Source organism: Acanthochromis polyacanthus, chromosome 10, assembly GCF_021347895.1.
Source record: "Acanthochromis polyacanthus isolate Apoly-LR-REF ecotype Palm Island chromosome 10, KAUST_Apoly_ChrSc, whole genome shotgun sequence".
In the NCBI taxonomy this organism is placed as follows: domain Eukaryota; kingdom Metazoa; phylum Chordata; class Actinopteri; family Pomacentridae; genus Acanthochromis; species Acanthochromis polyacanthus.
In genome coordinates, this window is record NC_067122.1 from 28,946,161 (window position 1) to 28,958,232 (window position 12,072).

At 39.4% G+C, this 12,072-nt stretch overlaps 1 protein-coding gene across 1 annotated transcript; it reads right to left on the reverse strand.

Annotated features, from left to right (window-relative positions):
* Positions 1–218: 218 nt before the first annotated feature.
* Positions 219–8,634, reverse strand: sting1 (stimulator of interferon response cGAMP interactor 1). Its single transcript, XM_022202969.2, has 6 exons — positions 8,408–8,634; positions 6,803–6,995; positions 4,638–4,746; positions 4,279–4,523; positions 1,802–1,988; positions 219–1,296 (listed from the first exon to the last, which is right to left on the reverse strand). The coding sequence occupies exons 1-6, from the start codon at positions 8,632–8,634 to the stop codon at positions 1,016–1,018; spliced, it is 1,242 nt and encodes a 413-aa protein (XP_022058661.1). The 3' UTR covers positions 219–1,015.
* Between the last annotated feature and the right edge of the window lie 3,438 nt (positions 8,635–12,072).

The following is a 12,072-nucleotide window of genomic DNA, read 5'->3' on the forward strand; positions in this document are numbered from 1 at the left end:
TCAGCATATTATTGTTCTTATTATTATTCATTGTTATTATGTGTAATTTAAACTCCAATTTCTGCATTAGTTGATTTAGAACTAAATCCCAGTTGTGTTATTGTAATGAAATTTGCTCAGTAACATATGTTGTTTTCATCTTGAGTTCATATTTTAGGGTGCTGATCTATGTGACCCTCCTTGACCCACAATGAACACACATTTCCCTTCCACAGTGATCATGCTCTTCCACATTCTGCTCTTTATTTACAATTATTGAAACAAATGGCATTTTAAACAACCAAAAAATACACTTTAACATAATTTGTGGCCAAATTTGCATGAATTCAACCATTTATTGCTGGAAAATGTTTGCATTTAAACTGTCTTTTAAAGATAACAGGGATTATAAAGTAAACCTAAAAAAAACACAAAAAACTGCAAAGAACATGCCAGCTAAACCGAGATAGAAACAGAGGCAGCACAAGACGTCATACAGCCTTTGCTCGGCTCCAGGCTGTTAGTTTGAACTATTTTAATTGGGTAGAAAGATCACATCCTGTTCTCCAAAGGAGAAAGATGAACTATTTCCTTGGAGTTGCAACATTTCCTCAGCACTAAAGCAAGGTTCACTCTAAATGCACTGAACAATCTGGGCAGGGTTTTTCCACTGTACGCATATTGTTTAAATGTCTAATCTACACTGTTCACCAGGACATTTTCTAAACATAGCAGGCAGGCCGTGTAGTTTCTGGTAGTCATTGACAATATTATATTGCATGAATCTTAATGTCTAAACTTGCTCATTCTCCAAACCATGTATTACTCAGAAAGAAAAATCAAACATGACTATTCTACACATAAATTTATTCTTTTCATCTGAAATCAGGCCTAGACTCAATTTATAAAATCATTAATCTGTTTGGTTGCTATAAGAAGATACAAGAGTATAGTATTACAGAATAGGAATACAGTGACAGTTGTGGGAGGTGTGTGTGTTTCTACACTACTCTCTCTGTGCCTCTGTTTCTCTCTGCTAGTAGTCGCTGTTCTCAACAGGTCCCTTCAGGGGCTGAGGTTTTTCTAGACTGAACATGAGTGTGGGCTCCCTGCTCATCGGCTCTGGGTGGTGCTCTGGGTGGTGGTGCCAGTTACCGTCCATGGGCGGTGCACTTGGCGGGGCACTTGAACTGTTTGATAGCGGGTGTACCATCTCCTGGAGAGGAGGTGGAGTGACACAGAACTCCTCTCTCTCCTGCTGCTCTATGTGTCTGAGGATGGTCTTGGACAAATAGTGAGGGTCGTCATGTTGTTCATCTAGAAGAAAAAGAAGATCACATGATCTGTGGTCATTTTCTTACCACCATGCGTCTAATAATCCTCACTGTTTTTACACTTCTTTTCAAAAGGTCATGGTCATTAAATTAGTGGCAAACCATGAAATTGACAGAGTGTATAAGTGATGAAACAAAAAACTAAAAGTTCATATGAGGCTGCTGTTAATTGGACCAAACCCAGAAACTCTGACCTACTTCATATCAGCTTTACACTGCGCAGTGTGAGACCGCCGTGTATCATCTTTAAAAACACAGAAATTGTAAAAGCATCTATAAATACACAAATCCTGATTGTCAATCCTTGTGGGGAAGGGGATAAGCTAAAAGCTAAAATCCCGCTAAAAGCAGCCTGTGTCATGCTGTTAGGTGTGTAGAAAGTTCACACACACACACACACACACACACACACACACACACACACACACACACACACACACACACACACACACACACACACACACACAGATATTTGACTGTCTTCTTACCATCGAGCAGGATGAGCTTGTAGCGGTTGCGACACTCCAGTGAGTGCTCCAGGATGTCCTGCAGGGTTCTGTAGAAGAGCAGGACCTGCTGTCTGCGCTCGGGCTCCCCAAAGCCGGCGCTGCTCTCCTGAGACATGCTGTAGAGCGTCAGCATAGGCGTAGCATATTCCACCACACACTCATGGCCCTGTTAACACACACACACATGCATTAACAAAAACAGACACTCGGGGGAAGGTACATTTCCTGAAAGATAATCCTTTAAAAGCTTGTAGCACAGTTCCAGACATGTTTGATTGCTGTGTTTGACAGGTAGATGGTGCTGTTACTGTGCTTTAATGAATCAGCTTTCTACTGGTGAATTCTCAGGTTTAACCAGCAGGTGGTATTAAATCTGTGCTATGGGAGGTTGGAGGTGACGTACTATTCTCTAGCATGTCTTATTTTTGCATCTTAAAGTACACATCATCAGTGATGGAAAGGCGTCACAAGTTTCAGTGTTTCTTTACAGTCTCAGAATGTGTTAAAGACAAAAATACCAAAGCACTGTGTCCTGTACTGCGTAAAAATACATTTTAACTAAGGAATTTGCAAACAGAGTTATCAGTCTTGAAAGTAAAGCAGTCAGATCTCAGTTACTCCTAGTGTTCAGGCTCAGACAGTTACTTAAGGGACCATTGTGTAGGACTAGGATTTATGGGTGTCTGTTAGAAGGAATAGAATACAGTTTTCATAATTGTGTTTTCTTTGATGTATCATCACCTGAAAATAGGAAAAAGCTAGTTTCACCATGTTTATACAGCAGCCCAGAGAAGACAAACCAAATACTGACTTCAGAGGGTTTTTTGTCTGTCTGTACTCAGACAGCTGATGAAGTAATGGAAGTAAATATTATCATGAAAACGTTGATTTAAAGGGATACTATTTAACTTTGTCCAGACAGAAGCTACTATGACCGCGTTTTCTAACATCTGCTTGTCTCAAAAGTTATGTAGTCTCCCGTTAATATTATTCTTTGTTTATTTTAGGTATACACAATAGTGGATTTTGCTGATGTCCAATGTGTAGATATTTTGCAACTCGTTTGGCAGATTCCTGATACATGTACATATTTTTTCCACCTAATTGCAGAGAACATCAGTTCTTGTTTCCCTTAGTGGAATTAACATATTATTGCGCCTACTCTTAGCAGGTGAGGTGCATAATATGCAATGCTTTACACACACAAAAACTAATTCAACTTGCATGTAAAATGCTATATTTATTTTTATGTAACATTTTCAAGCAAAACTGTGAACTTTTACCTTGACAGGCATTGTGTGTGTCAATGTCAATATTTCATTTCAAAGCCTTCATCAGCTGGTATTGACAATGACACTGATATTATTGTGGAAATGCATTTATATAACACGAGAATAGTATACACCTGTTGTATTGACTTAAGGTATTTGAAGTCTTTGCTGGTTCAAATTCAGCTAACTGTATCTATTTTATTATAGAGATGCACAGTATAAATGCATCATTATATAACAGCTCAAATAGGTTAGTTTATGGGCATAAAAATAAATGACAGCTGTTTAAATAACTAGTTTTCAGTCAAAATCTGTTTGCATGCTTTTAAATGTGGCAAGTTGCTGCTTTTCTCTGATTTATATGATCTTAAATTTGATATATCTGGGTTTTGGGCCAGTATTAGGACATGTTTGAAGATGCCACTTTGAACTCTGGGACACTGGGATAGATATTTATTTCTACTTTCTGACATGGTGGTTGAAAATGTGGTTATCAGAATAATCTACAATGAAAACAACCACAATAAGTTTACTTTACTCCGCCAAGGAACACAGTGACCGAGTGAACACTATGTCTGCTCTGTGTAATATCTCCAACAGTAAAATAAGGCCGTAACATCATCCTTGTAATCACTTTGAAATAGCTGGTGGCTATTTTTGGTCTTACATGCAACTCAGCACTCTTTCATGCAGCCCCAAACTGCCTTTCCCTTGACTAAACGACAGAGCTGGTTTTTAATGCAGCCAGCGTTAAATTTGCTACATCAAATACATTGAATATGGAGCACATTGACAAGCCATCTTAAAATATTGAGAGAAAAAATTATATATATACAGACACAGCCCCTTGAGTCTGTCACTTTACGTGACTCTCCTTCTGTTGCATTCAGGCTGTGCAGTCCTTACAAATCTGATCAAAGGAGAAAATATCAGCACACTGAGCCTTTCACAGCCCACACTGGCGACAACAAGACCGAAGCCGAGTTGAATTACAGTACGAGTAGCTTCCAGCTTTCAAACAGCAGCATCTCTGATTACTTTATTTAATGCTGTCTGCATATTTTTCAGCTGAACGTGAAAGAAGTTTTAGCATCTAAATGTCATCTGATACGGATTACCTGCTGAAAAATGACCTTGGAGCAGAAGTATACATGCAGTACAATCTCAGTTTACATCCTCGCCTACCTCCCCATTCTCATCCAGTACTCTGTAGACACTGTGCTTATAGACCCGCCCACGGACTCCTGCCCTGTCTATCTCGTTGTTTGGGAGGTTGTCATAGAAACGGATGTTGTCGTCCTCGTCTTCCAGCTTGTGTGAGATGTTGGCATTGAGAGGGACGAGGATTAGGAGCTTCCTGGAGCCGCGACCCCAACGGGCACTGCTGTACTGATGTGTGGCACGAAAGGCTGCGATTGAATCTTCCAAATCTGGATATAAACACAGAAACATACACTTTAAGTCATTCAGATCTAGTATCTGTAGGCTGTGCATATAGGACACAGTAGACATCTCTGGTGTGTGTGTGTGTTGCTGTTACTGACATGGCAGCACCAGTCGCAGGTATCCCAGGTAGAAGGACCAGGCCAGGCCGTGGGCGACGTTCATCTTCCTTCCCTCACAGATGTCTGACACTTCCACCTCCGATGGACCCTGTACACCCATCACAGAAACAGTGAGAAGGATGTCACATTGCCACACCTCCACTCATGGGCCACCTGACACCTTGCAAAAGGTGTCAGACAAAAGAAAAGGACATCCCTGCACCCAAGCTGCCCTTTCTCTATGTAGGACGAATATATATTTTTAGATTGTATATTTTTATTAATCAATCAATCAATCAATCAATCAATCAATCAATCTTTATTTATAAAGCACTTTTCATACATTAGAAATGCAGCACAAAGTGCTTTACATAGAATAAAATACACAGAGAATAAAACAGACACACACACGCACACCCACACGCGCTTTCCCAAAGAACCCACCCCCCCCATCCACCCGTCTAGATAAAATACAAACATAACAACATGGGTTGGCTGAGCACAGAGGAACCAGGTCAAGGAAACACCATCTTTAAGAGCCATCTGCACCCGGGGCAGCAGACGCCGACAGCCCAAACACCAGCCTAGGGTGCACCATGGCAGGAGCAGAGGGAAAGGCAGAAGCCTCCCCACCTCCCAAAACGCCAGAGTGGATCCCAAGTCGGCGTCACCGGACCAAGAGCCAACCACAGCCCCAGATGCAGACGGCCCCAAACTGAGGAAACATAGGAATGTAGAATAAAATAAAATAACTAACTTTTAGATTGAATTCGGTGCAAATGCAACACTCAAGCTCGAGTTGGATCTGAATCTATGACGCTGCCAGTTTCTATAAGAAATCTGAGGGGAAAGTGAGCTTTTTTAAAAAAAAAGATGCAGCGGTTCGTTGAGAACAGCATGAGAGCCACGGTCATTCTTGCTGATGAAGACATAGCCTATTTTAAGTCTATTTTTACTCCAGAAATGCCATATCAATTAGAATCAACTGATGCTTCAGGAAATGTTCTTACATAGACACTGGTTCTTCTTAAGTATAGTCATCTTCTACTATTTCCACTTCTGCCATGTTACTCTGAGATACAAACATACAGTAAGCTTGGTGAACCAGAAAACCCAGTGATGTAAATTCATCAGGTGTGTGAAGAAATTCAGATTCACTCAGCACAGACTTTCCAGGTTAATTTGATGTAGTTGTAGAATTCTCTTCAAACGTAGACTTAAAGTCGGCTGAAATGTTACTTTAGTAAGTTTTCTACTAGCAGAATGTGAGCTTACTTTGGAGGGCGCTGTTGAGTGTATGTAAAGCAGTGTGGGAATGGTTATTTTTAATATATATTTCACTACAGGTTCAGAATACATGCCTTTAAATGTAATTGGTGACAATGTCTTACCTTAAGTTAGCAAAGCATTTTAATTTACTTCAACATTGTCCTCCACTAATGCTGCAGGTAACACTGTGAGTTAATGTGGCATTCACACATTACTGCAACTTAAAGAGGATCCCAAACTCAGGATGTTTTGTGTGGCACAAAGGATGAAGACCACATTTTTCGTAGATCTTTTATTAACCCCAGCAGCAAACTAGTAAATAAAATCTAAATGAAAGTATAGGCTGTATAAGCTTTTTCAGGGCTGTTTTCAGGGGAGATGTACGTACCTCCTCTAGAACATACTATTGGGTGGCCCTCAAAAACTGCTGATGCTGTATTGTAAAACTTGGAGAGGCAATGTGCCACTTTCTCTTTCCCTCTTTTGTTTTCTTTCCCTCTCATCAAATAGCAGTCATTTTCTCTCAACCATTCCCCTCAGCAACATAACATTTTGCATGGAGGCCAAAATATGGAAACCTCCATTGTTCTCTTTGCAGCATGCTCATAGAACTGTAATTACGTCCTGTAACCAATGTTAAATAGTAGTTATCAACAGATTTGTTGCTGTTTTGGTGCATACAGAGTCAACATCGTGGTCAAAGTATCGGATTCTACACCACAGTGGAGAAAGAAAGGCTGAATGGTTCCTGAACCAAGTTACTGCAGTGGGAAGTCTCCTTATGTGAATTTAAAGTTTCATAGACTTTTGGTTTTCACTTTGTTGCCCTAAAGCTAATTCTCTTATAGGAAAAGAAGCCTCAGTACAGGAAAGATATTCGTGTGTCAGCTCCTCACCAGGATTCCGAGGCTTTTCAATAGCGGGTAATGAACAGAGACCAAGAAAAGGAGTTTCCAGAATTGGTTATTGTCTGGCAGAGGGTGTCCGACCAAGTACAACACGAGGGCTGCCAGCCCTGCAGCAAGCAGTGACTTACACCCAAAACCACAGGCTGGCAGCATGTGGCTCAGAAATGCTCGGCCTCGATACCTGAACAGAACAGAGAGGGAAGGAGGTGCTGTTGACCCGGTTAATATGTCTGTAGTGATGGATGCTTGGTTTGGCATTTTACCCACAGAACATGAGGTCTGATTTCAACATTGTGGTTATATCGTAGCTCTCACATCACCTTCAATATATCCAGCTAAATACAGCTCCCCCTTGCAAATTGTTACTGTCATTTCAATATGTATGATTAAATGTATAGCAGTTGAAATGATGTTGAAAAAGTAGCTCGGTGGGATCTTTTAAACCAAATTAAACCTGATTTAGCCAAGGTAATGGTACCATTTAGTGTTCTTTTAGATGCCTAATCAATGGAAATTTGCTCAATATTTACCCTTTTAGCTTTAACATTATCAGTTAGAGACAGTGACGTTAATACAGGAAACATACTTTTAATTAGATTAACAATAATTAGTACGATATACACAGTATATTTCCATAGAAAGTCAGCAGACATCTCATTGTCTCTACTGCTCTCGACTTACTGATGACAGAAATATCTTTAACTGAAAAATATAATGCTACGTTCACCAGTCAGTCACTACTTTGCCTGCCTGCTGTTGGGTGTTTAATACGTATTACATGGCAAGTTTTAAATGTATTTTAATTGAAAACAACTGTCTACTCTTATCTGGAAGTTCTATGTTAGTAATTGTCATTATGAGCAGATCTTTTTAAAGTGTAAAAACAGGGAAATATTGGATTTTCTACAGTTAAAACAGTCCTCTAGCTTTTACTCCTCTGTGATGAGTAAGCACTAAGCTTACAGTCTTGATATTTTATTCAACTTACTTTTTTCTACTTGTCCAATTAAAAACAGTTGTCACAAACTAAATGTTTGCACTAAAAATGCATGGTGAAAAACAAAAATTGTGCATTCCTGTCGTGCAGTAGTTAAGTCATTAGTCGATCAACTGTGACCAGCAGTGACATGACAACAATTCTGGGAAATGTTCACTGTGTTTACACAAAGCAGGTAGAGTAGGATAAGTAGGGTAACAAATTACAAATGTAAGTAGTAAAATATCTATAGTGTGTGGCAACATTTCATTTCAGTATTGGTAACACATGGGGGCACTTGGGAAATTGTTATACATGCTAATTACAGGTTTTTCCATTTTTTTTAAATAAATGGTCAAAGAAGTTCAACTCTAGTTTTTTGATTTATGGCATTTAAACTGTGTCTTAGGGCACAAAAGATATTTTTGAGTTCTCTCTACTTCTAGCCATGGTTATCCTGTTTCTATAGAGGTGCATGACTTTATATTGCAATTAAAAATGTGACAGGAGTAATAAGCGCCCAGAAATATTCGTTAAACAGCTCTAAACAAGTTATAAACTCTCCTGTTTATCTGAACTGATAACACACATGAACACCACCACACTTTTTCACTCACCTCGTGTTGTAATGGTGCAGCATTTCCTCTGACAACAGACAGAGCCCATGCAGTAAAGGGCCAAGGGTCAGGATGAGTGCTGCCATGGCAACCCAGCCAAACATCCTTTCAGGAGACAAAACCACAATGCTAGCTGTCGTCATGGCAGCAAGTGCTGCAGCACACACCTTAGGCAAATTCATACGAGGCTGAGGAATTAGAGCTTCTTGATCTCTGAGGTTTTGCATCTGTCAGGAAGAGTGAGAGAGTGTTTAGGGAGCACTTATAAGAAACCAGATACGCCACCTGTCAAAAGTTTTAGGATACTGTCTCATTCAAATAAAGTAGAACCTGTCCTACTACTTTTGACAGGGGGTGTATTTCATCATGTGGATGTGATCAGGGCAGGACTCTGATCATACATGTAAAGTTTCAGGCAGATTGGAGCAGGTTCAGGGCATTCACACAGCATTTGAAATTTCATTGCGAAGGATCAAAATTCCAGAGGCCGCCAGAGGTTTCTGTACTGTCTTTGATTTTCAAAACTACAAGTTCCAAATCATAACTTGCTCATCTAGGACTGTGTATTTTTACCCATTAGTGTATCACTGTGTGTAATGTGTATGCTTTCTCTTTACATACTCTATGTAAAGACTTTATGTTAAAACATATCAAAGTTTTCTGACAGTATCATGCACAGCTGTGGTGCAATGACAAAATCTGTCCAGACAAACATATAAACTCCTGCTAAATATACATTTTCACATGCTGAAATTACATTTCTAGTAGCCAAACCTGATTTACACATGTCCAGAATTTTATTGTAGATGTCACTAATTCCTTGTTACCTCCGCCAGGAGGTTATGTAATCACCGGAGTTTGTTTGTCTGTCCGTCTGTGTGTGTGTGTGTGTGTGTGTGTGTGTGTGTGTGTGTGTGTGTGTGTGTGTGTGTGTGTGTGTGTGTGTGTGTGTGTGTGTGTGTGTGTGTGTGTGTGTGTGTGTCTGTCTGTCTGTCTGTCTGTTTGTCTGTTAACAGCATAACTCAAAAAGTCATGGACGGATTTTCATCAAATTACAAATTTGGCGGCCATCTCTCAATTGTCCTTCGACCTTCAAAAAATTCCTGGATCCAGACGGTGATTCGGATTGCCTCCAAAATCTAATCGATTCTTACTCTTGCTCTTCCAGACATCCTGTAAAAATTTGGTGAAAATCCGTCCATGACTTTTTGAGTTATGCTGTTAACAGACAAACAGACAGACACACACACACACACACACACACACACACACACACACACACAGACGGACACACAGACGGACAGACAGACAAACGGCATGGCAGAGGTATGCGCTCTCCGAGTGCTTTTCTAGTTCACTCGTGAGTACGGTGATTACAGATCTACTGTTGAACGTCTAAATGTTAAAAATGACTGTAACTCATCTGAAATGCGTGTTTGACATTTGCTGCCCTGATTTGCATAGTCATTTCAATATGTATTGTTGAAGATATAAACAACATTTGAATTGTACAAATTCTTGATTTTATATCTAAAATTCAACTCTGACTCGTACTGAAAGTAATCATTATCTCACATATAACTGTTACTAGTATGAATATAATTTTCATTTATCAGATATCTAAAATGCTACATTTTCTAGCAGACATATCAATAATTTCATTTTGACTGGTCAGCGTTTTACTTTAGATTCCATATAAGATATCCATAATGTAAGAACAATTGTAGATGTCCACAATAAGAATTGACTTCTGAGAGGTAAATTGTAGATATCTTTTATTAGAGCTGCTGCTGGTCAAAATTAGATTATGGAGTTAGAATTATAACATGCAAAACTGAATTATAGACATTTGCAGCTGAGTGGTGAATAGAAGTCAGTGGTAAAACTTGACTAGTTACCTTTTTACAATGAATTTTTCCAGAAGTAAAATTTAGACTAGTGAGAAATGTTGTAGATATCTTCGATTAGCATTGCTAGGAGTGACAATGACTTGATGGGAACACCAGTCATAAAGCAACCCTTGATGACTACAGTTGCTGCTACCGCTACAAATTAAAAAGGGCTTGTCTCACTGGAATAACATTCTTTCACTGTTACACACACATAGACTCCCAAAGTGAAACCAGTCTAAGCTACTGATAAGCTTTGAGTTAAAAACTGAGTTTGCTTTCACATCATCAGTGTATTTGATGAAGCTGTATGAAAATAACGGTAAAACCCATATTATGACCTTTGTGAAAAATGTTTGTTAAATTCATTCAAATAGCTTTAGAGTTTAACCACAATGCAGCAAGACACAATAAGGTCATATATAACTTAATAAAAGTAGAAGTCCTCTTCTTCTATCAAAGTCAGATCTGTGTCACTCATGATGTCTTATTCAGTCTGCAAAGGAGGGAAAACTCCCAGTATTCATTTACAATATAAACTGCAGTAGATTGTTTAACTCCACTAAAAGTACATTTTACAAATAGACGAGACAAAGACATGCTTGCAGAGACTCACCTTGGTGTGCTTGCTGCGATCTGATATGGAGAGATTTCCTTTGTCTGTTGCTCTCCCTTTATCTCTCCTCCTCTTTTCCTCTGTCCACCCTTCTTTTTATCCAACACTTTCAGTTTCTATTTCACTTAAATTTTGCTCTCTGTAAGCTGATGTGAGTCACGGTAAATGCAGGGTGTGACAAAGAGAGAGGGGGAGTGGTGGGAAGGTAGAGCTGAAAGGGGAGAGCAAATATTTGTGAAAGAGGAAGTTCTGACTCGAGAGCAATGATATTTTTATGACAAATTTAGCATTATGTATTTTTAGGTGTCATTGGCTTGATGCTCAGCTGCTGTCAGCAGAAGTGTTTCACAACAGAACAGAAGCTGATGTGCTGCAGTGGTCATTTTGTGTCTCATTTGTTGAGATTTTTGGACAAATGAAAACTTCCGCACACATAGGCCACATATTAAAGTAAAATAAACTTAAAGTATCTGAGAAAAAATGTTAAAGTGTTGAGAACAGCTGCTTCCTCTGGAGTCTCTAGAAGTTATTTCCTCATTTTGGTGTTTGGATGATGGTGCTGGGAATATTGTGTTAAACATGGAGAGCAAAGGGAATGATTTGGGATTAAATAGTTTCCGACCACTAACTCCTAAACCTTATCTGTCGGACCACAGCCCCTTGCAGACTAACATTAGTATCCCTTCAACTACACCATCTTTAAATATGTGCCTCTTACATACAATCATTTTTGTGGTATATTTGCAAATATAACATACTGAGGAGCTTTTCCTGCTGTGGCATTGGAATTAAAGTGGTTGACACTTTAAATTGTGACGCTTTGTGCTTTCAAACTGTGTATAATTTGAAATATACACCCCCTGTCAAAAGTTTTAGGACACTGTCTCATTCAAATAAAGTAGAACCTGTCCTACAACTTTTGACAGGGGGTGTATTTCATCATGTGGATGTGATCAGGGCAGGACTCTGATCATACATGTAAAGTTTCAGGCAGATTGGAGCAGGTTCAGGGCATTCACACAGCATTTGAAATTTCATGGCGAAGGATCAAAATTCCAGAGGCCGCCACGGACACGCCCTTTGACTTTGGAAAAAGATTTTAATAACTTTGGATCATTAAGGCCTCCTGTATGTACTGGCCGAATTTGAGGTGAATTGGA

Coding starts and splice junctions, on each gene's coding strand:
- sting1 (XM_022202969.2), bottom strand. CDS start 8,634: ATGCAAAACCTCAGAGATCAAGAAGCTCTAATTCCTCAGCCTCGTATG. Junction 6,996..8,407: donor CTGCACCATTACAACACGAG/GTGAGTGAAAAA, acceptor TGTTCTGTTCAG/GTATCGAGGCCGAGCATTTC. Junction 1,989..4,278: donor TACTGGATGAGAATGGGGAG/GTAGGCGAGGAT, acceptor GTGTGTTAACAG/GGCCATGAGTGTGTGGTGGA.